We start from the raw sequence: 26,289 nt of genomic DNA, 5'->3' as shown, positions 1-26,289 counted from the left end.
GGCCTTTTAGGGGAAGATGGAGAGGAGGCGCTGTTTCTCAAAGCATGGCCTGTTGGACCACACCTATATTAAATCATCTGAGAACTTGTTAAAAATGTAGACTCCTGCATGCTATGAGCCATTCATTTAATTCCTTGTTGGGAGGATTTGCAAGGTCAGTGCCTGGTCTCCTTTACGTGTACAGTATCTTACTCCATCATCCAATGCACACATTTCCTTAGCCTGATTTAATTCGTAAAGAGAGAGAAACAGTGAATATGCATGAAAAAAAGGTGGGGTTTTTTCCCCCTTCTTTCTTTCTTTTTTTGCCTGTACTTGCTTAATAAGTGCTGGTATTTTTGTAATGTATTTTATTTCTAAATTTTTTTAAGGAGAAAATTTTCCAGAAGCTCTAGAGTCACATAACATACAACTGAGAGAAATGAACAGATGACCAATGTTTAAGTGATTTCTGCTTCAGTGAAAAATACTATCAAAATCATACCAAACTGACTCATACTGTTATTCTAAATTATCAAGCTTTTGAATATGTATGTAAGAAATGTGTTTTACTCTCACTATTGGAAAAGATTAACTGAGCTTTAAAATAGTTTGTTGGTCAGATAGCTATAATAACATACAAGTCTGGCTTCAACTAGTGATGTTAACAATCCTACAAAATAGCCTGTGTTTGAAGGTTCTAGGAGAAAGCATAAAAATCAAAGGAGAAAGAAGACAGTAACTTTTAATACATTTTATGGTAGTTATTAGGTTATCTCAATTTATTTTCCACCTTTTTCTTTTTTGAAGATTTTATTTTTAAGTAATCTCTACAACCAGTGTGGGGCTCAAACTCACAACCCTGAGATCAAGAGTCATGTGTTCCACTGGCTGAGCCAGCCAGGTGCCCCTTTTTTCCACTTTTAAAGTAAATATAGCTCACTATTGCTTTTTTTATTTTTATGTTTTTAATGTTTATTTATTTTTAGAGAGAGAGAGCGAGCGAGCATGAGCAGAGGAAGGCAGAGAGAGAGGGAGACAAAGAATCCGAAGTAGGCTCCAGGCTCTGAGCTGTCAGCACAGAGCCCAATGCGAGGCTCAAACTCACGAACCATGAGATCATGACCTGAGCCAAAGTTGGCTGTTTAACTGACTGAGCCATCCAGGTACCCCACAGTATTCTTTTTTTAAATAAATTACAGGAGTTAGGAGCTATTGCTGTTTTCAAACATGAAATATAGAATGTTGGCAAATATGATTTTTGTAACCCTTTGACAAATAAAGTTGGCCTATTTCCTAATTACCAACTAGGGCACTTTTACATTTTAATACCAAGATTATTTTCCTTGAGCATATGAAAGAATTCTAAGAAAATTTAATTTCTTTCAAAGGAATACATATGTAGAAGTAAGTACCTAAAGCAAACATCATCATGTCAGTATAATCTCTTTTAAAGTGAGGGTCAGGACTAGGGGGAGGGAGTTATCTTGATTTTATGGACATGTTAATTCTCATATGGACTTCTGTTAAAGTATTATTTTTTTTCTTATCCTGATGGTGATATAAAGATATTGTCTTGTAGCAATTTGTGTGATAGGTCTTGTTTGTTTGTTTGTTTGTTTGTTTGTTTTTTAGTGAGCTCTATGCCCAAAGTGGGCTTGACCCTGAGACCCTGAGATCAAGAGTGAGATGCTTTACTGACTGAGCCAGCCAGTCCCTCCTTATGTGATAGGTCCTTTTATCCAAAGGGACTAGCCCTGGGAAAAGCTTCCAGTGTCCTTGTAATGAGCCATTTCGTATAGTTATTGCAGATGATCATACCACCTGTCTTGACCACAACAGACTCTCTGAAGAGGCTTAATGAAGGATAAGGTGACTATGAGATTCTGATTGTGAGCCCCCAAATTTAATTTTATACCATTGACTTTTGTTCTTAAATGCAGTCAGTAGTGTTGGTCTAAAGTAGATTGTATAATTACACATACTGTTATCTCAGTAACTTTCCTTTTAGCTTTGGTGTTAATTCAGTCAAAAAATGTTTATTGAATGCTACTACTTCTCAAGTGCTTTTCCAGATCCTGTGAGTAAAGTAGCAAAGTCCCAGCTCTTACAGAGCTCACAGCCCACTGGAGACAGACAGATGCTAAACAAGGTATCAAGTAAATATGTGGTATGTCAGATGGTGACAGGTGTACAGAAGAAAATAAGAGCACAAGGGGAATAAAGAATGTCAGAAGTAGAGAAATGGGTTGTTGATTTATTTTTAAAAGGCAGTTTCTTCAAATGTTTGGCATTTGGAGGTTCTTTGCACTTAGCATATTGTTTCCTCTCCTGGTGTATATATTTATAATTACTATATAAAGCACTTCATGTGGCTCTCCCACTGTTTAAGCTTTATATTTCCCACTCTAACCCTTCTCCCACCTTCAGACCAGGATCAGTGTTTTACTGTCCTTATGATCAGAAGCCAGACTCCCTCTCATATCATTCCCTTTGCATATGCAGTTTCTTCCTGCAGTGCTCTACCCTCCTGTTCTTCTTAACCAAATGGTACCCTTTCCCCCATGGAACAGAGCTACAACATATCTTAAGCTCTATTTGACTTCTCTTTTGTTTCTGAGTTCCTATAGGACCGGGAGGCCATGCCATAAACACAGTGCCTAATCACACTGTGCCCTGTATGGTCATTTTAATTAATTTTACGTGTGTTAGTCATCTCTTCTAGCTATGATATAATCTACATAACCATCAGGGACTTGCCTTTGACTCTACCACCTCAGGACTTCTTGAAATGCTAGGGAGGGGGGAGGGGGGTACTCACAAATGTAGATTTATATTAATCCCAACTGTAGTCTCATAAATATAAATCTACTCGCCAGATTTCTTTTTACTTTTTTATTTTTCAAACTTAAAAATACATTCTTATTTAATAAGCTTGTAGACTTATCATTCACTGGTTTATAAAAAGAATTTGAACATCATTTCTCTATCAAATGAAAAGATAAAATATTCAAATGAAAATAATAAGTTAAATATCAAGAAATGTTTCTTATTGCTTTAGATGTATCGCTTTAATAAAATCACAAAGAGAATGTGATAGCTAAGCTTCTTTTTTGTTAAATTGAATGCTACAGCAATAGAAGGAAATGGATCTGAATTTAAATTGAACATAAATCTCCTCAAATTAAATGAGAACACAAGATACTGCACTAATTATGTGTTTTTCCATTCCATCTCCTAACAAGGGAGGAAATAATTGGATTAATGGGGCATGAAGACTATGTAAATAAGTACAGAAAGGCTGTGTATATAAAAACTTTACTCAGTTTCTTTGTAGGAGTTCCTGTGCCACTGCTGAGGCTCTCTCTCGGGCCCCGTTCCAGGTCACAGATCTCTTGGAAGACAGTAACCTAAAACTTTTCCATCTCTTGGCTACATTTATAGAGGGCCCATTTCACTGTACTAGGTTTTATAGTACGGCTTCTCCTTTTGAAAAGCTTCGAGTGAGGTTAAGTGATAAGTGTTAGATGGCGGTTGTGTATGGTACAGGCAAGAAGTAAGGGACCACATTCATTCAAAGAACGAAGGTCACCCATACCTTCTACCTGAAGAGTTTATTCACTCTCCCTACTTAAAACCAAAGCCTACTTAAAAACAAAAACTACTTGCATACTAGTGACAGCAAAGATCCCTAATACAGTAGCCCAGCAGGGTACAGTATGGGTAGAAGGGAACTTATATAAATTAAAGGTATGGAGGAAAAGCAGACATTTTAAAAATGCATTTCTGAAAGCCACCCATGTCCAGAAGTTCTCCCTTTCCTACCATCCTCCAGTCAAAGCTTGAAACATTCAGTCATTAGAAATGTATGTGTAGGGGGCTCCTGGGTGTCTCAGCCGTTAAGCATCTGACTTCCGCTCAGGTCATGATCTATGGTTCATGAGCTCAAGACCCACATCGGATGAGCTCAAGCCCCACTTCTGAGTGAGCACAAGCCCCGCTTCTCTCTCTCTCCCTGTCCCTCTCTCACTTGTGCCCTGTCTCTCTCTCAAAAAGATAAAAGAAAAGAAAAATATATGTGTAGGATACGTAGGTTTAAAATTCTTTTGGGCACCTGGCTGGCTCAGTCAATGGAGCATGTGACTCTTAATCTCGGGGTTGTGAGTTCGAGCCCCATGATGTGTGTGGAGATTACTTAAAAATGAGATCTTTAAAATAAATTTAAAAATTTTGATAGTTCTTATATTTATTCATTCAGTCTTCATACTTTGGGTAGCTCTGGAGTGCTGGAACATATGCTGGGTATTCAGGATTCAGAGATGATAAATACATGAAAAATAATGTAATTAATGGGACATAAAGACTATATAAATAAGTATAGAAAAACCATTGCTTAAAAATTTTACTAAGACTCGGGTGCCTTGCTGACTCAGTCAGTGGAGCGTGCAACACTTGACCTTGGGTTTGTAGGTTCGAACCCCACATTGGGGGTAGAGATTACTTAAAATCTTTAAAGAAAAAAAAATTTTTTTCTGTGCTAAGCATTCCTTTCTCCTCAAGGAGGTCACAACCTAACAGAGAGGTGTGAGTAAGATGGAATAAAATAATAGGGCAGGATAATGGAAGCATAATCCATTTGTCACCTGGTGTCTCTTGGTCCTTTAAGATCTCAGTAAGATTAGCTCAAATCTCTGTCCCACAGTTTTTACAAACTCTTAATACCTTTCTTTCTTTTTGAGGGGTAGAGTGAGGGGGAAAGGTGAGGTGATGGTTGACTTGGATATTCCTCTTGTTTTTTCTGGCTCTGACCTTCCACAGAGGTAGTTTAGGCATCATTTCACTGTCTGGGAGTGTTTTGCACCAGGTCATTCAAATGTGAACTCAGCCCTAGTTATACAAGGTAGAGTTCTTTGCATGAGAAGAGATAGGTCTGCAAACCTATAGATAGTTTTGTATCATAAGAGGGCAGTGCAAACCTGACCATGTAGTTTTCTGACCAACTAGTTTTCTTAAGACAGAATACAAAGTCATTAATAAGACCTACAAGGCCTGGTGTGATCTGACCCCCATGGGCTTTCAGACCTCTCCTAGTATCACTCTCCCTTTTTATTGCTCCAGGCACACTGAGAGTCTTTCAGTTTCTCAAACTTAATTTCCATTGCAGGAACTTCTCAAGTGCTGTTCCCTGTGCTCTTCCTCCTTCTATAGTTTATGTAACTGGCTTCTCATTTTTAGGTCTCAACTAAAAAGTCTTCTTAGAGAGTCCTTCCTGGAACATCCATCCTTAAGTTGGTCATTTATTCTTTCTTACAATACTCTGTTATTTTTCTTCATAGTATTTGTGTTGGTTTGTCTAAAGTTACCTTATTTGTGTTATTATCTGTTTTCACTCACTCTGTGGTAAATTCCACAAAAGTAGGGACTGTCACCATTATACTCATCCCTGTAGAATGAGCCTACTTAATTCCTAACATGTTTCAGCCACTCATTAAGTGTGCTTGAATGAGTGAGGTGGTTCAGCAGGCATTGATGGATTAGCTGTAGAAGAAAGGGAGAGCAGTGTCAAGGCTGGTGCTCAGATTTCAAGCTTGGGCAAATGGTAAGTGAGTGGTGGAGGCACTGATTAGATAGAAGAGCAGGTTTGTGGGAACAGAGCCAAAGCTACGTTTTAGGTCTGGGCACATATAATGATTTGTGGCTTTTAGGTACATTAGGTTCATGGGAGCCGTAGGGAACATGATTCTGATGCCTACTCATTCACCGTCTGCAAAACTGTATCTCTAATTGTTAAATACCTGATCTGCTTAGAAAACAATAATTTGTACTTCTATGTTTTTGGCTGCTACCTTGTCTTCATTCCGTTTTCTAGGCCTGTGGGTTTTTAAATTTTTAAGTAATGATTTTTAAAGTTTGCTATTTAATCACAACTTCCTATATATAATAAGACCATTTTGCTCATCTGAATGCATGCTTTTTTTTCCATCAGTAACAATGACTCATTCAGCTTGCCTGCTGAATGATATGAACACTTATGAAAATTGGAAGTGATCTTTACAGAATCTTCATTTGTGTTGAAAACAATTTTGTTTATCATTAGTATTAGATAAAAAATAGAACTATTTAGAATCCAAGTTCTATTTTTTACCACATTCAAACAAAATTTAATAAAACTTGGCTACTGAGTTTTTGATGAATGACAAAATCTTCAGGAATGTAACTCTTCTTCATGGAGTAGATTTCATGCGATGAGAATGCATTCAGTGAACATTTATGGGATCCCTGTTAAGTGCTAGGCACCAGGTTAGGGACTAAAAGTTGCAGCAATCTCATTCATATGTAAAGAACTGGATCTGAATTCCAGCTTCCTTTTAAAATAACTTCAAAATAAGAAACAGAAACAAACATTCTCTTAAATTAAACTATAAGTCTTCTGCTAGAACCACAGTATACAAAGAAAGACTGCCAGATGCAGTGATCGGTTGGGGATTTGAACATGACACCACGAGACACGTGACTGTAGATCTCAGATGGAGGTGTGAGAACTGTTTTCCACCTAGGATGATACATGCTGAGCAGTAAAATTAACCGTCACTTTTGAAGAACTGGTATGGGGGTGTTTGGGTTGGTCTTGAGAGCTTCCCTGGGCCCTGTTTGACACCAGAGAATAGCAGAGGAGGCAGGACTGAGTCAAGAAACACAAATACACTTGCCATCTTTGTGGGAGGTGGTCTGCCAGTGTGATAAGGCAGTGGAGATATACTTGAATTTATGGCTTGAAAGGGCACACTGTGTACCAGAAAAAAGATGGGTGTACAGTGATCAGCACTGAGATATAGCCTAGTAACCTTACTGCCCTTCACAGATAAAGAAATAATCATTTAGATATTATTTGGGCAGACCCCTGCCCAAAAAAGCAATCAAGAGACCTATAAGGGAGAAAGACTATGCTGACCATTGACTTTTCTATGCTAGCATTGAATTCTACACAATACTTGAGCAATGCTGCTATTGTCCAGGGTGTGTGGGAGGGCGGGGAGTATGAGTGGAGAGTCTTGTACCTAGTCAAACTGTTGTTCATGTTGTTCAGTTATAAAGACAATAAAAGCTTAAAGACATACTAAAAAATTCAAGACCTCAGGAAAATATCGTTTTCATAAATACTTTCTGATTAAGCTGTTAGAGGACAAACTTTAACTAACTGAAGGAGACTGGCAAAACACTGGTGGTAAGCATTGATTCTGTATATTTAATTGCAAAATTGAGAACAAAATGTAGAAATTATTATTAAAAACAATTGTATCAATTATTTTATAAATACTTATAGTAAGTATCATAAGCCACAACAATGTAGAAGTGTATAATTTTTCAAAAGTTGGGAGGGCACAGGAGAGAGAATGTGGGAAATAGTATAAACGAAGATTCAAAAGATATTACTTAAAGCTACCAATTCAGGTAGTAGGGTATTCACACTGAAGGTATAAAGGTAACACTAGAAGAACTAAACTAAACGGTAGAATAAAAGCTAACAATTATAAGGACCAAGAAAAATAATAAAATTGAAAATGATTAGTTGGAGGAAGAAATGTAAGTATATGGCATATTAATTTTGACATTGCTTGTAGTGGGGTATCAATATATGTTGTATAAAAATAGAGGATTTGTGATATGCAGAGTTATCAAAATAATGATAACCACTAGAAAAATTAACAAGAGAACATAAACTGGAAGAGGTTTTCTTTACTCCTAAAAGGAGATGACTGGAATAGACGGTCACTTTTCCACCTCTGGCTGTTGTTATCCTGCTTGTGGATGAAGCCAACACAAGGAAGACGGTTCAGCCAAGAAAAAGAGGAGCTGAGCAAGAGCCCTGATACAATAGTCAAAACAGATCCTGGCATATATTATGATCACAAGAACTAAGATTAAATGAAACAAATAGAAATGAGAAAATTAGTAGATCCTAAAAGTTCTCACCATGAGGAGAAATTTCTTTTCTTTTTATTGTATCCATATGAGGTGATGGATTTTAACTAAACCTATTGTGATAATCATTTCACAATATATGTAATTCAAAACATTATGCTGTAATGTATAAACTTACACAGTGATATATGTCAATTGTTTCTCAATAAAACTGGGAAAAAGTCTATACATTAATGTGTAGTATGCAAAATAAATACAACTAATATTAAAACAAAGAAATGAGATAAACTCAGTGTTGACTCTAAAAGTGGATCACAAACCAAAACCCAACGATATCTTATGCAGGTGTTATTGTCATCAAAGAATATATGCATTTCTAAAAATCATTTTGCAAATGGCACACTAAAAAATGACAGAGCTTGGGGCTCCTGGGTGGCTCAGTGGGTTGAGCATCCGACTTCGGCTCTGGTCATGATCTCACAGTTTGTGGGTTCAACCTCCACTTCGGGCTCCGTGTTGACAGCTCAGCTTTGGATTCTGTGTCTCCCGCTCTCTCTGCTCTTCCCCCACTCATGCTCTGCCTATCTCTCCTTCAAAAATAAATAAACATAAAAAAATTTTTTTTTAAATGACCACTTTTGGGAGAGACTATTCAAAGCCTATGCAACTTTGTAATCAAGTCACTAACCAACCAAACTAATTCTAATAAAAATACTTCAATAGTTTAAAAGACATGATAGACTTCTAATAAATAGTGACGTCCTACAACAAATACAGGAATTTGCTGCAAAAAAAAAAAAAAGTTTTAAAGGTCCAGTTATGTGAATAATGAGCCACTATCACCGCTATTATTAACAGTAGGATGACTATCTAGAAAAATACCAAGTTGGCGCCTACTTTTTACACCAAAATAAATTCAGGCAATTAAATATTTAAGGAGTAAAAATGAAATTTTAATGAAATAAAATGAAAATGGAAAATGAAATAAAAATGTTTTAGAAGAAAACATAAGAGAACTGTTTTATGGCTTCATAGTGGGGAAAACATCTCTAAGTATACTACAAAATATAAAAAACATTTAACAGAGGTAAGTTCAATACCATAAGTGTGTAATAGTCACAAATACAAAGGCGAACTAAAAAAAAGTATATATTTATCCACATACACATCATTATATGTAACACAAAGAGCTAAATATAATAATGATAACGTTAAGTAAATAATATAATAAATATTAAGACTAAATATAAAAAAAGACTAAATATAAATGAAAAGTCCTAAATGTATCTGTAGCTCCTGTAAGTCAGTATAAAAAATGAAAATGGGCAGAGGCCAAAAAAAATCCACAGAAAGAAAATGAAAAAATATAAGGGGCTAATAAGTATTTGAAAGAAATATTCAATCTTATTTATCATAAAAGAAATGCAAAATAAAACCTTAATATATTTTACCAATTAATAAAATAAGCAAAGATTAAGAAGTTTGATAATACATTATATCTAGGAAGGTGTGATTAACCATCATTCTTATACCTTATGGAAGTATAAATTGATACAACATATATACATATAGGGCAATAGCAATATAGCATTTCCACTTTGGAAATTAATTCTGTGTATGTACTCATATATGGGGAATGTCATGTATACAAGGATAACCATTGTAGCATTGTTTGTAATAGCAAAAGGATAGAAATAATTCAAATGTCCATCAATAGAGAATTAGGAGATTAGATAAATGTATTATGGTGTATCCATAGAAGAACTTTACAGCTATTAGATTGGGGCAAATATGTATGCAGTGGTATGGAGCTATCTTTAATACACCATAATGGTAAAAAGCAGAATGTAGAATAGGATGTAGAGTATATTCCACCCCCCTACTTGAAAGACAAAAAATAAGTGTTTGTGCATAGAAAAAATCTCAAAAATTATACCCAATAGATTGGTAATACTGGTTGCCATGCAGAGGGAAACAAGGAGATGGGATGGAAGGGTGACTTACTTTCACTCTATACCCATATGTAACTTTTAGGTACTGTACCTATTGTATTGCCTGGTCAAAATTTACTAATACCAAAATCAAATGAATCATGGTCCATATTGAAAAAAATTAATCTTAATTTTTATCTAGAATGTACAGGTGGCTGTTTAGTGGATGGCAGATCGAAATGTGAAAAGTAAAACTAAAGTCCTCGGAAGAAATAGATCTTCCATTACTTTGGAATAAGCACGATTTTTTTAAATAAGATGCAAAAAACATGTACCATAAAAGAAAAAATTGATAACTGGGCTATATTAGGATTCGAAACTCTTACTCATTAAAAACACCATTAGGAAAGTGAAAAGGCAAGCCACAGATTGGGAAGAAGATATTTGCGTTATGTGTATCTGATAAAGACTCAAAATTTGTTAAAACCTCTTGCAAACAGTAAGAAAAGGGCAGACAAAAGGGCAACAGAAAAATGACTTGAACAGGCATTCCACAAAGAGAATATTCAAATGACCAATAAACCTATAAAGAGGTGTTCGACTTTATTAGTCATCAGGGAAATGAAAATTAAGACTACAGTGCAGTACCACCCACACCCAGCAGAATGGCTTAAATAAAGAAAGACTACTTAGTTGTTGCCGAAGATACGGAGCAACCTGAACTCTCACATACTGAAGTTTGTGAAAGTAAATTGGTACAACCACTCTGGAAAATTGTTTGTCAGTATCTATTAAAGCTGAACCTATGATTTCCTTTGGCCCAGTAATTCCACTTCTAAGTAAACACCTGACATGATCATTTCATACAATGTTCCTAAAAATTTCATTGGAAATAGCCCCAAACTGAAAACTACCCAAATGCCTGATAGAGTGGAAACAAAAATTGTGATATAGTCACACAATGGAATGTGTGTAATGTACCCACAGCAATGAGGGTAAATTATCTACAACTACAATAAACAATATGGATGAAACTCACAATGCTGAACAAAAGAAGCCAGATACAAAAGAGTTCATCCTCTTAAGATTCCATTCATATTAGTTACAATAATAGACCAGACAGTTGTATTCTGTTTCATCAGAATAGCTGTTATTTTTGATGAGAGGGAGTAACTGGAAGAAGGGGACATGAGAAAGACCTCTGGGATGCTGGTGGTGTTCTTTTTCTTGATCCGGATACTGGATTCAATTTGTGAAAATTAATTGCATGCACTTAATGACTAGTATACTTTATTGTATGTATGTTATACCTAATAAAAAGTTTTTAAAAAGAATTGGATCAGAAGTTTTTCTAAAACTAGAGATAAAAGTAACAGTTTTATATTTTATTATCAATCTTTTCTGGTCTTTTTTGATTGTATAATTAGCTGAAAAACTATTACTTGACTTTAAGGCCATTTACTTCCCCCTATTTGTGCAAAATGAATAAGGGTTTCTCTACTCTTCCCCCTCCTTTTGTGGTGCATTTCAGGCTATTAAGAAAGGAGTTTTTAGTTTTTTTTTTTTTTTTTTTTCCTGTAGATGTGTAATGGCTCTCAACTAAAGATTGAGGCCAAGTAGAAAGAGGAGGAAGGCTTACTTTAACTCTTTTACTCACATACCCCTCAAAAGAACTTTGAAAAAACTATCCATTTAAATGGACACCCAAAGGTTTTCAACAGTTCATTTTTATAAAAAAGAGGGAGAAAATGTTGAATATTTTATGAAATGAAGATGAGGATTGACTGTAACTACAAATAATGTTTCATGTGTATGAAATAGTTACTGAGCATCTTATGAACAAAAGCATGCTGAATCTGAAAGAACTGAATAGAGTTTTAAGCTTCTATCTTGAACATCCTGGTAGTCCTGCAGAATAGTCCATTTCCAGTGAAAAGAATCAACCTTGCTAACCTATAACCCCTTCAGAAGTCCTAAATTCACCCCAGTTCAGGCCCAAATACCCTCTTTCCGATGGCAAATTTCACCTATATAAGAATATGTATAAGAACAAAGGACAAGACATGCTATGGGTTTAATCATCAATGTATAAGTTTTGTTTGCCTCCTCAAAGTCTTTTGCACCCCCAGAATATGTACCATATGAGATTGGGGATGGCAACATTTGCAAACTCAGTCTTCATCTCAGACAAGTAAGTTTTATAAAACATTCTGTGTGAAACTTGAGAAACTAGAAATTTTTTCCCTAAAGTTGTCCATGACTGTTTATTTCTTAGAAAGTCTCTGAGGTTTGAAGACCACTGTGATGGATATTTAAACAATTAGCCAGAATGAACAGCTGTGCTGGCCCCTTTGGCTTTACATGTAAACAGCCAGGGAAGCCAGCCAGCATGGTAAAAGGTTACATGCAAAGTGTGCCTTCCATCTTTTTGAGGGAAAGATACACATCTTTATTGGTGATATATAAACAGTTTTAACTGCAAGAAAATAGCATAATCAAAAGTCAAGTCTAACGAAGTATAAAATACACTTTTGTATATTGAATTTTAGAAATATGATCCTTCAAAAACATGCCTATAAAAATATCTAATTAGGTAGTCTAGTGAATTTTAGTTCATTTTGTTTTATAAAGTTATGAGGATTTTGGTAATTACACATTAGAATGTCATTTTAAAATAACATACTTATTCATAAATGTGTATAGTAATACAAAAAGTGTATTTTCTGAATAAAATTCAGTTTATTAGAATTCTTATTATTGTATGTGGTTATTTACAAAGACTTCCAATGAGCAACCTTACAAACTAAAATTTTCCTAAATAAGATAAACAGGATAAACAAAATATTTTACCTTTATACTGTAAAATCAGAAATTACATTTTTATGTTGTTTTAAACTAAGCTTGATGCTTGCCTCTCAACAATCAATAGGATAGCCAAGTTTTCTATTGTGTGGTTTCATTTTTAGAATTTCTCTTTTTGAGTTACACCCATGTCTGACATAGTGATTTTTGACAAAACATTTTTATTGTTACTATTGAGTCCAAATTTAAATTACATACTACTGAAAGGAAACCATTTAGATGATATCACTGAACTTAATAAAAAAAATTGAGTAAAAAATAGAATAGGGTTTCCATCATAACACATAAACACTAGAACTTTGTTTCTCAAGGGAGTTTCTCTCAAACCTCCTCCTGGGCATGGATTCCTGCCAGCTGGGAATCTGCTATTGATCAAGCATCCTGAGCAATCCTGAAGCACACTCAAGTGTGAGAACTGGTACTCTAGAGCAACATCACTTAACCGTGGATGATCCATAATGAGAAGAAGCAATTCTAGTTCTTGGTGGAAGAGTATAAATCATAAATAAAATGATTTGTCCAAGAGATACATCCCTTTCCTTACATCTGGATTGTAGTAACCTAATTTCAAAATTCGTTGTCCTGTTTGTTACACTTCAGAAGTTTTATCCTCGTTACTTTTTTATTTATTTAAAAAAAATTTTTTTGATGTTTATTTTTGAGAGGAAGAGAACGAACACGAGCAGGGGAGGGGCAGAGAGAGGGAGACGCCGAATCTGAAGCAGGCTCCAGGCTCTGAGTCATTAGCACAGAGCCCCGAAGCAGGACTCAAACCCATGAGCCGTGAGATCATGACCTGAGCCAAAGTCAGACACTTAACCAACTGAATCACTCAGGCGCCTCTATCCTCATTACTTTACAAAATATCGAATATGTTACCACTTCTTACAAATAGCCCTGCAATTACACACAGAATATTTATAAATTGTGTTAACCTAAATTGCCATAAAGTGTTGAATTAACTACTGCAAATCATCTGTTTGGTAACTTTTAAATATAGATCTCTAGTGATGTGCTAAATAACAAATTTGAATATTTAGTTAATTCAATAAAATGGAACCAGTACAACCTCTGGTTTCACAAATGAAGTGATTCAAAATGAGTGTGTCAGCTTTAATGGGGCCCTTGCACACTGCAGTAGGATGAATAGCACATTTTTTTTCCCTTGCATTCTTCCTAAAACAAAGGCTGTTTCTAAACTCACTCCTCCCACAAACTTTCATGCACAAAGCTTATGTGCCAGTGACACAAGAAGCTCATTTTGATTGTAATGGGCCATACCCTTGTCTAGTACATCATTTGTGAAACTGAAGTTGGCTATTATAATGCAGCAGGTATGTAAATAACATTTGTAAGTGATCTCTATAAAATGGATTCCTTCTTTCCCTTTTCATTATAAGAGGAAACTTTATTTCAGAGTAGAAAGTGCATTGTCTGAACTCATCAACACCCTCTCTATCCCTCCCCTCCCCAATTTGTTGCAGACCAGGATGAAAGAGCAGCTGAGCTCAGCAGGGAGCAGAATGAGAAAACCATCCGGAGCACGCAGACTGCGCTCCGCAATTTCCGCGAGTTCCTCATCTCCAAGTATCCTTCTGAAACAAGAGAGATTTATGTCATCCCTTGCAAGGAGTTGGATGCCTACCTGGCCTCTTTCTTTGTGGATGCCAGGCAGAAGGATGGGTCCGAGTATGAACCCAACAGCTTGGCCAATTACCAGTGTGGACTTGAACGGTACCTAAAAGAACACAGGTATGGCTACAGTATTACGAGGGATAAGGAATTCAAGCGTTCCCAAGAGGCCCTGAAACAGAAGCAGATTGAACTCCGCTGCAAAGGAAAAGGAAATAAGCCACACAAGTCCATGAAGCTCACCTTTGCTGATGAGCTCATTCTGCGGAAAAGAGGACTGCTGAGCCGTTATAATCCTGAGGGTCTTCTCAACCTTGTGTGGCTCAACAACACAAAAGCTTTTGGGCACTGCACAGGATTCCATGGATCTACCTTGAAGTGGGGTGATATCCGGCTCCGGGTAACAGAAACGGGGCTGGAGTACTTAGAGTGGATGGGTCAAGATACTGGTGACCTGAATGCCAAAACCAAGAGAGGGGGGACGGACTCTCGTGTGTATGCCACCCAGCATGCCCCACAGACCTGCCCCGTACAGGACTATAAGGAGTATGCCCAGCGGCGACCTCCTGCCATGCGCTACGAGGATGCTCCTTTCTACCTGTCCATCAAGCCAGTGGTGAACTTGGCAGCTCTGCATTGGTATAACTGCCAAGCCCTCGGCAAGAACAAGCTGGCCAAGATGGTGAAGACCATGTGTGAGAAGGGCAACATCCCCGGCAGGAAGACCAATTTCAGCGTGTATCAGAGCTGCAGCACCTTGTCTGAGGCCCAGAGCAACCAGCTGGTGCTTATCTGTAACAATCTGAGCCAGCAGGCCGCACAGTCAGTGGCCGGACACTCCAACAGTGGCAATTTCATCGTCTCTGCCTCTTATGACTCTTCCTCAGACACTGCTTGACCAGGTGTCCTGAGCAAGACCCCAGCTTGGTTACTGTGTCCAGAGAAACTGTGGTTATACACTGCTTCTCGTTTCCTTTCCTTGGCCCTCAGTGTTAACTTTATAAAAATATAAATATATAATATATTTTTCTTTTTACAAATAAGCCAATGGAGATAGTTTAGTATTGCTAACATAGTATTTATAGGCTTAACACAAATGTACTTGTGGGTGATTAAATGTAATTACTGTTATAGCCGTTACAAAACCATAGTGGTTCTCAGGCAATACAAAGTAGAGAAGGAATTCCGTTTTTTAAAAAACTGTCAGAAAAGTAACTGAAAGTCGTCCTAGACACGTGTGTCCTCAACGCCTGCTTTTCCTTCCCACCCCACCTCTCATTTTGAGTCTAGTTAATAAATGGCTTTATTTTTTTAAGTTTTAAAATTTTATATTAATCAGGAGGAAACAATACTAGCTCTGCTGCTTACACAGAATTATATTCAGTCAGATCCAGAATATGAGAGTGTTGACATAAGCTCTACAAATTATTTACATATTTTTTTTAGCTGAATTAGAATTTTAGCTCCTGTGCCTCTTTTTTGTAATGTCTGAAAATCTAGATGTTTAGGTAACATCTTTTCTTTTGAGGGCAATAAAGCTGCCATTCTTTTTGAAAGATATATAATTTTTAAATAATATGCAAAGTCCAATATTGTGGCAAAAAAGACTGTTAACAGCTCTTTACTGTTGTGCTTGAACCTGGATAGATTTTTTTTGTTCCCTAAGAAATCAGTTTAAATGAAGTGTGATTTTCAGATTTACAAAACTACCAAAGCTTTCAAAATGTTCCCAAGCATTAGACTGTATATCAAACATAAAGAGAAGGTAGAGAATGGGAGAGTCTTATTAAAAATCTGGAAGCGCTAGTCAGGACAACAAAAGAGGACTACTCTTCAAAGCCCAAACCCCCTGAATTATTTATTTATAAGCATTAAACTTCAGTCTCTTTTCCCTAGGAGATTACTTAACTCTGTAGTTGAGATCAAAAGAATATTGACACTCATTTTGGGTAACAACATTTTGTTAAAGGATTTAGCTGAATTCAAAGCATTCTTGAAAATGTGCAGTTTCTAGTAAATATAAATTTATCTGTGATACCCTGCAATTATAATAATAATAATTTTGGTTAAACAACTCTTTGTGGTGGTTTTCCCAAGGTCTTTATTTTCAAGTCTTAAAGCCTGTGGTGTGTTTTTAGTTAAGATCCTTCAATAACAACATAAATTTAGACATTAGGGTGACAATGAAGTTGAGCTTGGTTCCTGTCCTGTATAATCATTAACACATAGAAAATCTGAATCTTAATTGCTTTGTTGGATTCTGTTGGGAAGTATTTGTTCTTTAAGGCAACCTCTTAATTCACATTAGCTAGAAGGGTAGGTGGTATTTTATGTGTTAACTTATTGTACAACGAGTTCCGGTTTCATTTTTATATGCCTTCCTAAATCATCACAAAAGCTGAGGTTTCCCTTGGCTTGGTAGCTTTTTTCAACACCAAGTCATAAACACATAAAGACTCATTCCTCTATATGGTGACCTTTCCTTTGGTTCACGAGTAGAAAGTCTTCTGTGGACTTTTTGTGGTGGAATCAACTTCATTTCGTGACTTTTCCTCCATAGAGAGGCATCCAGAAGTAAGAAAGGGTGGAAGATATCTTGCTTTATTTTTTTTTTTTTTGTATTAATGATGGCAGCCACCATTTTTTAACTAGTGTGTATGGCAGCTTTGTGTCAAGTGACTTACATGCATCATTTATATAATAGTTACTAACTGTGTGAAAATTAGAAAATTTAGGTAAGCATAAAGAGCACAAACACTCATAAATCTGCTGGCCCAAATAACCACTGTTAATATTTTAGTAAATATTTCTTTAGACATTTCAATACATACATATTTATTTCTGTACACATCTTTCATCCTTTCAATCCTTGAAAAGCTTAGTTATCTTCATTTTATGTTGAGATCAAGACAAATCAGTTATTGTTAAGGAAATGGTACTGTCTTCTGACTTGAGTTTTTTCTGTTTATCTTCCTTAGTTCCAACTCAGAGTCAGTTTCCAATGATTTCAGCCAGAAATGGGGACACAGTGTTTTCCCATCTCTCAAGGCTATCTGATTAGAAGGAGTGCTGAGTGACCTTTCATGATGGCACACTGTGTCCCCTGGTGCCCCCTCTTCTGTTCATTTTGAGCCACAGGGCCTCTTTCTCCCAGTTCCCTTTACAAAACTTTCCTTATTCTATAACCTTGTTTGTAAGTGCACAGGACAGCCTACTATAAAAGAACTCTTAAAAAAAATTTTTTTTTAATGTTTGTTTATTTTTGAGAGAGAGAGTATGAGCGGGGGAGGGGCAGAGTGAGAGGGAGACAAAGAATCTGAAACAGGCTCCAGGCTCTAAGCTGTCAGCACAGACCCTGACCTGGGGCTTGAACTCAAGAACTGCAAGATCATGACCTGAGCCAAAGTCAGAAGCTTAACCAACTAGGTGCCAATAAGGCTATTCTTAATGGGTTACCTCTCGTTTAAAAAAAAAAAAAGTTTTTGTGAAACACTTAAAATGTGTGCATTTTATTTTTGCATTGACATACTTTTAAAAATTCTTAATATGTTTTTGACAGCAAAGTAAGTTTGTCATGAGGAAGAAGGGCAGCGAGGATGTACTGAGAAAGCAGAATTAGGGAATTTTGCATTCCTATTTGTGTTGATTAAGGCACTACAATGAAAATCTCTCCTATTTCATTCTATTGCATTTTCATTCAGAAGAACACAAATTGAGAATGTAAATTACTTTTTTATTTATTTTTATTTTGCTTTGATAACTCAAACCAAATAGGAACATTGTGACATTTAGATTTAGAAAGCTTTTCTGAAGAATGGCTTGGTAGAAGTTTAGCTGAATTATAGTACCTCTTTGCATTAATGAAATTATGAAAAATTATCTGCAACTACCTCTAAATTTTGTGTTTTTATATAAACAATACTGAAGACATGCTATTGCCAGATGCCATTTTCATTATTTGTTACTTTAACTTAAAAGAAGTTATGTTCATACTGTGGCACTGGTACATGCCAAAATATCATTCATGTGCTTTCGTGAAAATTCAGCAGTCTAGCAGGTGTTCACTACAACTGAATGTGCTGCCTTTCCAGTCAATCCTGTGATTCATACAAAAACCATAAAACCATATTTGCAAGGTTTACATTTTTAAGTCCGTGTAATGTCACGTAAGGAATTCTCCAGTGCTCCTCACATGACTCTGAAAGTTTTGCACTGTCTACAGCAAAAGTGTCAAGCCCATCTGTCAGCATTTGAGGGGAGATAGCTGCAAAATTCAGTCTTTCTTCTATATTCATGTGAGTGACTGTTGAAAACCTTGAATGGTAGCAATTGTTTTTAAAACCATAATATCTGAAAAGGTTAGAGAAATTCAGGATGTTAATCCAACAGAGCTTATTCTTAAAATTCCATTTATTCTCCTAGTTAGTAGGGGTGATCTGAATATGGTTTGTAATACGCCAGCTACTTAAAATATTTTTCTAGATCTTTTCCCTGTGTTAAATTTTCCCTATGTCAATTCACTTTCCCCTGTGTTAAATCACTTCCCAGAGCAGTAAACAATAGTCTGAAAATTTTCTAGAGTAGATCAGGTCTCTTTGGTTTTTCATTTAGATCATTGTTAGCTGAAACTTTCATCACATTAATTGGTCTCAGTCATATGGCTTAGCTTTTAAGATGTCATGACATCAAATAACTTTCACTGAGAGAGAATTTACAGCCATATCAACAGATATTTGAACACCTATTGTCCAGACACTGGGAGGGGTACAAAGATATGTAAAACAGTCCCTACCCTCAAAGAATTTATAAAAGATACTGTAATAAAAGTTTCATTTCATTTTTGAGCGCTCACCAAAAAAGTCTCTGCCGATAACTCTTTTTGCATCATTTCCCGAATTTGTACTCATACAGTTTGTCTATTATTCAGCCACTGAATATGTTGGTTTGCTGTGGAATACATAACACTGCTTTGAGTATTTTGACGAGAATCTTACTTAGAGCCTGTTTTAAAACCAATATAAAGGCAGCCACTCCTGCACCATCTATTGGGTTCACATAGGTGCACACATGTACAAGAATGTGCAGATTACCATCACTATCGTTTACTGAGTACTTAACAGTATGCCAGAGTAGTAAGTGCTTCTGTAAGCTGTTTCACTTAACTCTCACAATAGTCCTGAGGGTAAGTGTGATTATTTCTCCTTCATAAATGAGGAAATCACAGAAGTCAAATGGGTTGCCCATATCACAGCTACTACATAAGAGCATCGGGATCTGAAACCAGATCCAGATCCTATTAAGTTCTGTCCTTTTCGGCTGAGGCAGCTTGTTCACAAGGTGATTTGCTGTGCATCTGTGGACTCTGAAGTGATAAATTATACATAAAATCCCTAGTGTAATAAAATCATCAATATTCAATTCCAAATTGAGAGCAGTGCCATCACCTGCATGTTTGTTGGTACAACATTGTTTAGGCCTCATTATTTTAATTATTTTGATATAGGACATTTGGCAGTTTGTTTCTCCCCTGGCCATGAGTAGAGAGCATAAGTCTGTGTCACTTTTTAAAGGACACTTAACTTTTTCATGGAGGTGAGTGTGTGTACAAGTAATTATATTTTTAAAAGTGATTTCCATTTGTTTTTACCCCCAAATCAACCAAAAACTCAATTTTAAGAGAGTTCCTCATAAATCAGACAGGGAAAGGGAAGGTTGGGCTCTTAAGCCCAAAAACCAGTATTGCCAGCCACCAGTTACTGAGCACTGATTGCCGGTCTGCCAGGGAGTTTGATCTTGCCTGCAAATTTGGTGCCAGCAAATTAACAATATTTAATTTTTTTAATGTTTATTTATTTTAGACAGAGACAGAGACAGAGCACAAGAGGGGAAGAGAGGGAGACACAGAATCTGAAGCACACTCCAGGCTCTGAGTTGTCAGCACAGAGCCTGACCTGGGGCTTGAGCCCATGAGCTGTGAGATCATGACCTGAGTTGAAGTTGGATGCTCAACCAACTGAGCCATCCAACCCCCACCCCCGACAATATTTGATAGAAGAATTTGTTGTTAATATTTTGGTTTTTTATCTATCGAGATTGTTTTTGGGGTGCCTGGCTGGTTCAAGTCAGTTAAGCCTGTGACTCTCGATCTCAGGCTTGTGAGTTCAAGCCCCACGTTGGTTGTGGAGCCTACTTAACAAACAAACAAACAAATAAGTAAATATTGTTTTTAACAAAATTTTTGAAGAAAAATACTATCTTTACGAGTCTCAGAATTAGAGATAGACCAAAACCATTCAGATTTTCTCTAGTTGGCTATCTCCATAGTTCAACATATTAGAGGCAAACACTTCTGATTTTAATCAGGCTTCTTGTGACTGGTTTTCTCTATCTATAGGAAAAGAATATTTTGATCTGTATTTCTCTAACTAAAATAGAGCTATGATACTTAGCATCTATAAATAAAGACTCTACTATGTGATAAAGGAAATAAATTTCCAAGCCTAGCGGAGAAGTCAAGAGGAGTGTATGATAATTTATTGCAATAAGCTAATTTTTAAAAGGTTCATTTATGAAAAAAATGTTATAAACACTAAGGAATTAACAAGTTCTCTACCAATTAGTTTTAGTAGATTTTTTTCTCAAATAGAATTCCTTTATATCAGATCTTGGCATATTACCATATGATAAGGTACAGATAGAGAGTTGCTTATTAAGAAACATACCATTGGCAACGGATCCTCAGTTGTTTTTTGTTTTTCCCTTAATGCATGGAATTCAACATTGCTTCTCTTCCCTGCTCAGATCTGGCTGAGATGAAATGAATGCATTTTCACAAGGCACAGTGATGAAGACAGGATGATTTTAAGAGATCCTTGCCATAGAATATAACTGGGACATAAATATACTCCATATATCATCTTTGGTTAATGTATTTCTAATGATATAAAACAGAAAAGGGGATGATATTGGCAAACTGCCAACAACTCTGATTTCACTTCTAATCAGAGAAAAGGAAGTTAATAAAAATTTATCATGCTTCATCCTATTTGTAAATTAATCAGATGGAGGGAAACACCTAGGTTGGTATGAAAGATTGCATTATTTTTAAAAGACAACATTTTAATACAATTGAGTTGGTTTGTAAACCATGACTTTGTTGAATTACACTCAGTATTGAAGTCAGTATTAATTTGATCAGAATATTAATTAGGTCAGAATATTAATGTGAACCATCATCTTTGCTGAATTATAATCCTAGAGGCTGACCAAGAGAACCTCGAGTCCAGCGCTTTTCAGTGCTATGAAGAATAGGAGTCACCATGTCCTCTTGGGAGTAGAGGACAAGAAGGTCAAGGAGTAGAGATTGCAAAGGGAGTCCTCACGCTGATTCCCCAGGAATTCTCATGTTCCCTATGCCCCTACCTTCCTATTTTGAGACTCACTAGACTGAATGAGCTACTACCTCTATGACACATCCTTCACATGGGGAGTCTGGAAAATAAGATTGGAAACATCTAACCTAATCTACCCCTCTTTTTTATAGAAGAGAGGAACAGTCCTAGAGACATTAGATGAATGCCCAGGTGTACACACCTTGTCAGAACCAGAACTAGAACGTAGGCACCCTGACTTCTAATCCATAGATCAGAGTTTAGGGAGGGAAAACAACCCTGCGTTTCCACTGAGAAAGAGTATCCTTTTCTTGTTTTCAAAATTGTAATTGGTTTTTAAGCCCTCAGTCAAGTTTCTATTAGAAGTAGATTCAAGCTGCTAGTTTCCAAATAGGCTATTTTTACATGTGAATTGTCACTTTTCATTGTATAGTGTTATATCTTGATTTTAGCAACTTCTTTTTGAAATTTGATGGAATAATCTCTAAATGTAATCATTTTTTAACAAGCATCTCTCCCCATTCATACTTAGTTTTCATTTACAGAGGGAAAACAAACTACAGTTTTCAAGTATACGAATTCCAATTATAGATCATGAAGTAAAAAGTAACTTTTTGTTTATTGTGACACTCATTTGCATATCCAGCTTCATAGTATCTATATTATTAATAGTTTCGAATGCAGTCTATAATATCCTTTTTTATTCTATGGAAAGGTTAAAATATCATCTTGAAGGTTTGAGATGTATCTTCAAAGGATCAAAGTTCTATCAACATAATTAGGATGTTTCTGAAGTGAATTTAGTTAAAGATAGGGAAGAAAGAGAAAATGAGAACTAATGGAAGACCTATAGCAGGAAGATATAGAAATACAAAGTATTTGTAAATTCTCTGATTATCCTGCTTGTTCTTCTAAAAAAGAATTCAAGCATAAATGAAAATTTTTCACAAATTTTTATTTTACAAATTATATTTACCAGATTATAGTTGAAGAAAAAAGGTGAAATTCTAGGATTTTTTTTTTAAGTACAGTGGAATTGTCTTTTGAATGCAGTGTTGAATTTTGCTAGACTTCTAATGTTCTCCTTTGTATTACACTGGAATTAGAGAGTATTTTTACCATGGTACATCCATTTCAAAGAGCTTTGAAAATGCTTTGGTATAATTTATTTATTTGTGGTAAGTAGAATTAGGAAGACATCAGCAATATAGAACCTTAACAGTAATTGCGCATACTGTATTTAAGTGATTTTTATGTCTGTTTACTTTCTGTAATTCTTACATTTTATAAATCAAATAACTTAGTATACTTCCACTAGAAATTAATTTATAATGGATTATTTATACTGGATGAAGTAGCAGGTCCATTTTAGTATTAATCCACCCAGATTAACTTTATCTAACTGAATTTTTATATCTACAGTTCATTATATTACAACTTTTTAAATAGCATTTATAACAAAAGAACTTTTGTTTTATAAAGTATTTGTTACAAAAAAAAACCCATCTTGCCAAAAACCATTACAATTTCTATGCATTGTGTAATATTCAGTGATGTCACTGTTGAGATTTGCATGTTGTTATAGGTGCCCTTTCCTATCTGTGTTTGTGATGTTTATGTGGAATTGTTAACCATTGCTGCTATCACTTATTGTAACTAAACTGAAGAACTGTGCTAAGAGGCTGTGCCAGTCAACAGTTGTATGTGTGACTTGTGAAAATGTGTACTTAGTTGTTTAATATTTTGAGCCAGCATTTAGTGGCCTCTACGGAAGGAAATATTGTAGTTGTCAAGTGGTGCCAACTTCAGCATCTTGTTTCACATGTGTAAATTCCATGTCAAATTTTCTTCCATACTTTCCCCCAACTCTTTGAAAGGAAATGTTTGCAAAAAGAGAAAGCAAGAATTTTTAGCTTTTTCGGTACTCCTCCCACCTCAAATCTATTTTGTTCTTCTGATACTTGAACACCTTACAGAAAAATCCTATGGAATGACAGTGTAGCAGCTTAATTTACTTTTATCTGGTTATTTCTATCCAGGTAAATGATGTAATAACAGAACTATGAGGTGCCTACATCACTTTTGTTGGTTATCCTGGCTTATTGTTTGAATTGGTTTTAATAAGAATTTTTAGCTTTTCAAATTTATTTATTAGGGACTGTGGAAGTCTCAGAGTTCCCAAATAATTAACTTTTATATTCAGCATTCACATGGGCTTTATAACCTATTTGGCTGCCTTATGACCATCAGAATTTTTTCATACCCACCTGTCGTTAGTTTTTCCTAGTATTTACATCTTGTGTCAGTATTTCCAAACAAACCCTGCAATTCGAGAGAAAAGTGGATGAATTCTATGTTTTGTTAAAATTCAACATGGGGGAAATATTATACATTTATACTCAAACTGGAAGGGAAACAGTCATAAAATGTTAAAGAAAAGTAGGCTATGTTCTTAAGAGCATTTTAATACCAACATGTCAAAATTCCTTGCTTAGTGCAGGGTTTCATTCTGTCTGCTCAATGGGTTTATAATTATGAGATTTCTTTAATCTCCTGAGTTATGTAGAGGCTTTTTGTGTGACTGTCAGATACATGGTGACAGCCAATGCTGTATTTGGAAACATTGCTGCTGAAATTGCTGATTTAATTTTAAGAATATTAAAACTAATTCATCAAGGCCCCTGCCACTCCTTTGCTTAAAGGAAAAGAAAGGCAGATTTTAATTGTGAGCCTTTTCTCCAGAATATGCTTTAAACATTTACCCCTCAATGGAGGTGATAAAGCAATAAAAGGAAACTCAATTATGTATGTTCTAAAGAAGTTCTGCCCCTGTCCAGTGGCCTCCAGAACAACACTAAAGTATTTCTTGATTCCTGCATTGGGGGTTTTCAGGTGAGGTGTTTATACATAGAATTTCTTTTATATTTTGGACACCAAAGATTATGGCATGATAGATCATGATGATTAATGGTTTCTATTAGATAGCTGTGGGCACGTTTATTTGAATCCTGCTCTTGGATTTTTTTTTTCCCATTTTGGATCTTCTTTACATTTTGTATATCTGTGCTAAGGCCCTTATGCCCAGGGCAACTTTTAAGTAATACATATGTATTTATTAGGTTTCTAATTTATATAGTATATTTCCATCATGACTTTAAAACTTTTTTTCACTGCTAAAATTAGACCTAGATTTGCCAGATAGCCCCCTTTTTCGTTGTAATCTGAAAATGTAAATGTAACCCCATAGGCCTGAAACCTGGTAAGAGAATGACTGGAAGCATTTTGGATTCAACAGAATCACTTAAATCACTCATTTATCTGTTCAAATGAAGAACTTTGGTTGCTTATTAGAATGAATGCTGTATTCAACTTAAATAAGATCTTCCTTATGAAGATTTATTTCATTCTACCACTTAGAGGTTAATTGGGAATAAAAAGGTAGATTTATCAATTTATTCAGTATAATTTAACTCCAGACACTTGTTTAAAACAGAAATATAGCCACCACAGTGAATACTTAGAAAAATGTTATGAAAAATGGTACTGTTCTTTGAAGATACATTTATTACTCCCCCCACCCATTTGGTAGAGTGTCATTTTTGATATATTTTCCGGCCACTTGACTTTTAACTGACTTACGTGAAAAAAAGCACATGTGTGCCTGATGTTCATTCTAATCATATTTTAAAATTCTCTTTTAAACTGCTGCAGTTATAATTTGTGAAAGAGGAGAAAGGTGAATTGAAATGGAGGGAAATTTCTGTTAATATGTTAAAATTTGTGACTTTGATGCTCTTGGTTAATCCTCTGCCAGTTGATATTTGTATTAATATGATAGACCTTTTTTTGTTAATAAGAATATACTGTTGGCTTCATCTTTATTTTGCTGCTCACTGCGTTTCACACTACAATGTTTTCATCTTTTTCAGCTCACTGTTTTTGCTTCATATTTGTCTGTGTACTTGTGCTCTAAATAAAATTCTAGTTTTATGTCCCAGTGGCTTATTCCATTGTGTGTATATTGGCCTCTAACGTCGTGTAATTTTCTCTTGCTTTCAGTATTTGTTGATACAGCCTAAAACCTATGGAAGTAAGAAAAAATATCCAATAAAATCAGCTAATGAGCATCCGTGATGTCTCCATAATGAGAGCATGCTTTAGTCACAGTATTTTGTCTGTATTTGGATATGACCGGTCTTCCTTCACTTAATAAATGGTTTTCTGCAAAGCTGGCTGGCTGCTCTTTGTAGCTAAAACAAACGTTTTTAAAAACATAGCCTCATTTTGAAAAAAAAAAAAAATTGTCCTGGTCACTGTGCCTTAGGCCCCAGGATATAGTCAATGAATATCAGGTGTTGTTTCTAACCGCTGAGGAGGGGAAATCTTGGAAGAGAGTCATTTCTACATGTGTGCGTTCATATGCAGCCCATAGGGTAGGGAAGACACTTTAGAACAGCTGAATTAATCCTATGCTTCCTGGAGCCCCAGGTCCAAAAGTCCTATTAATGAAACAGAAGGCTCCACTGCAAACTCCTTGTCTGTGAGCTCTGTTGGCCAGTTGTACGAAAGTT

The 26,289-nt window shown here is 35.7% G+C and overlaps 1 protein-coding gene across 3 annotated transcripts in view; it reads left to right on the top strand.

Annotated features, from left to right (window-relative positions):
* The window catches only part of KIAA1958 (KIAA1958 ortholog), a 152,554-nt gene that overhangs the window by 96,296 nt on the left and 29,969 nt on the right, over nucleotides 1-26,289 (top strand). Inside the window, exon 3 of one of the 3 annotated variants that reach the window (XM_053204784.1) lies at nucleotides 14,180-14,263. The exons of 1 other annotated variant lie outside the window; for it this stretch is intronic. In XM_053204784.1, coding sequence (XP_053060759.1) covers nucleotides 14,180-14,263 — 84 coding nt within the window. Of the gene's footprint in view, nucleotides 1-14,179; nucleotides 25,716-26,289 lie in introns of those variants that run through there. One more of the 3 variants, XM_053204783.1, reaches the window with a different exon arrangement.

The sequence above is a fragment of the Acinonyx jubatus genome, chromosome D4 (genome assembly GCF_027475565.1).
Source record: "Acinonyx jubatus isolate Ajub_Pintada_27869175 chromosome D4, VMU_Ajub_asm_v1.0, whole genome shotgun sequence".
In the NCBI taxonomy this organism is placed as follows: Eukaryota; Metazoa; Chordata; class Mammalia; order Carnivora; family Felidae; genus Acinonyx; species Acinonyx jubatus.
This window is presented reverse-complemented; position numbering and strand designations above follow the sequence as displayed.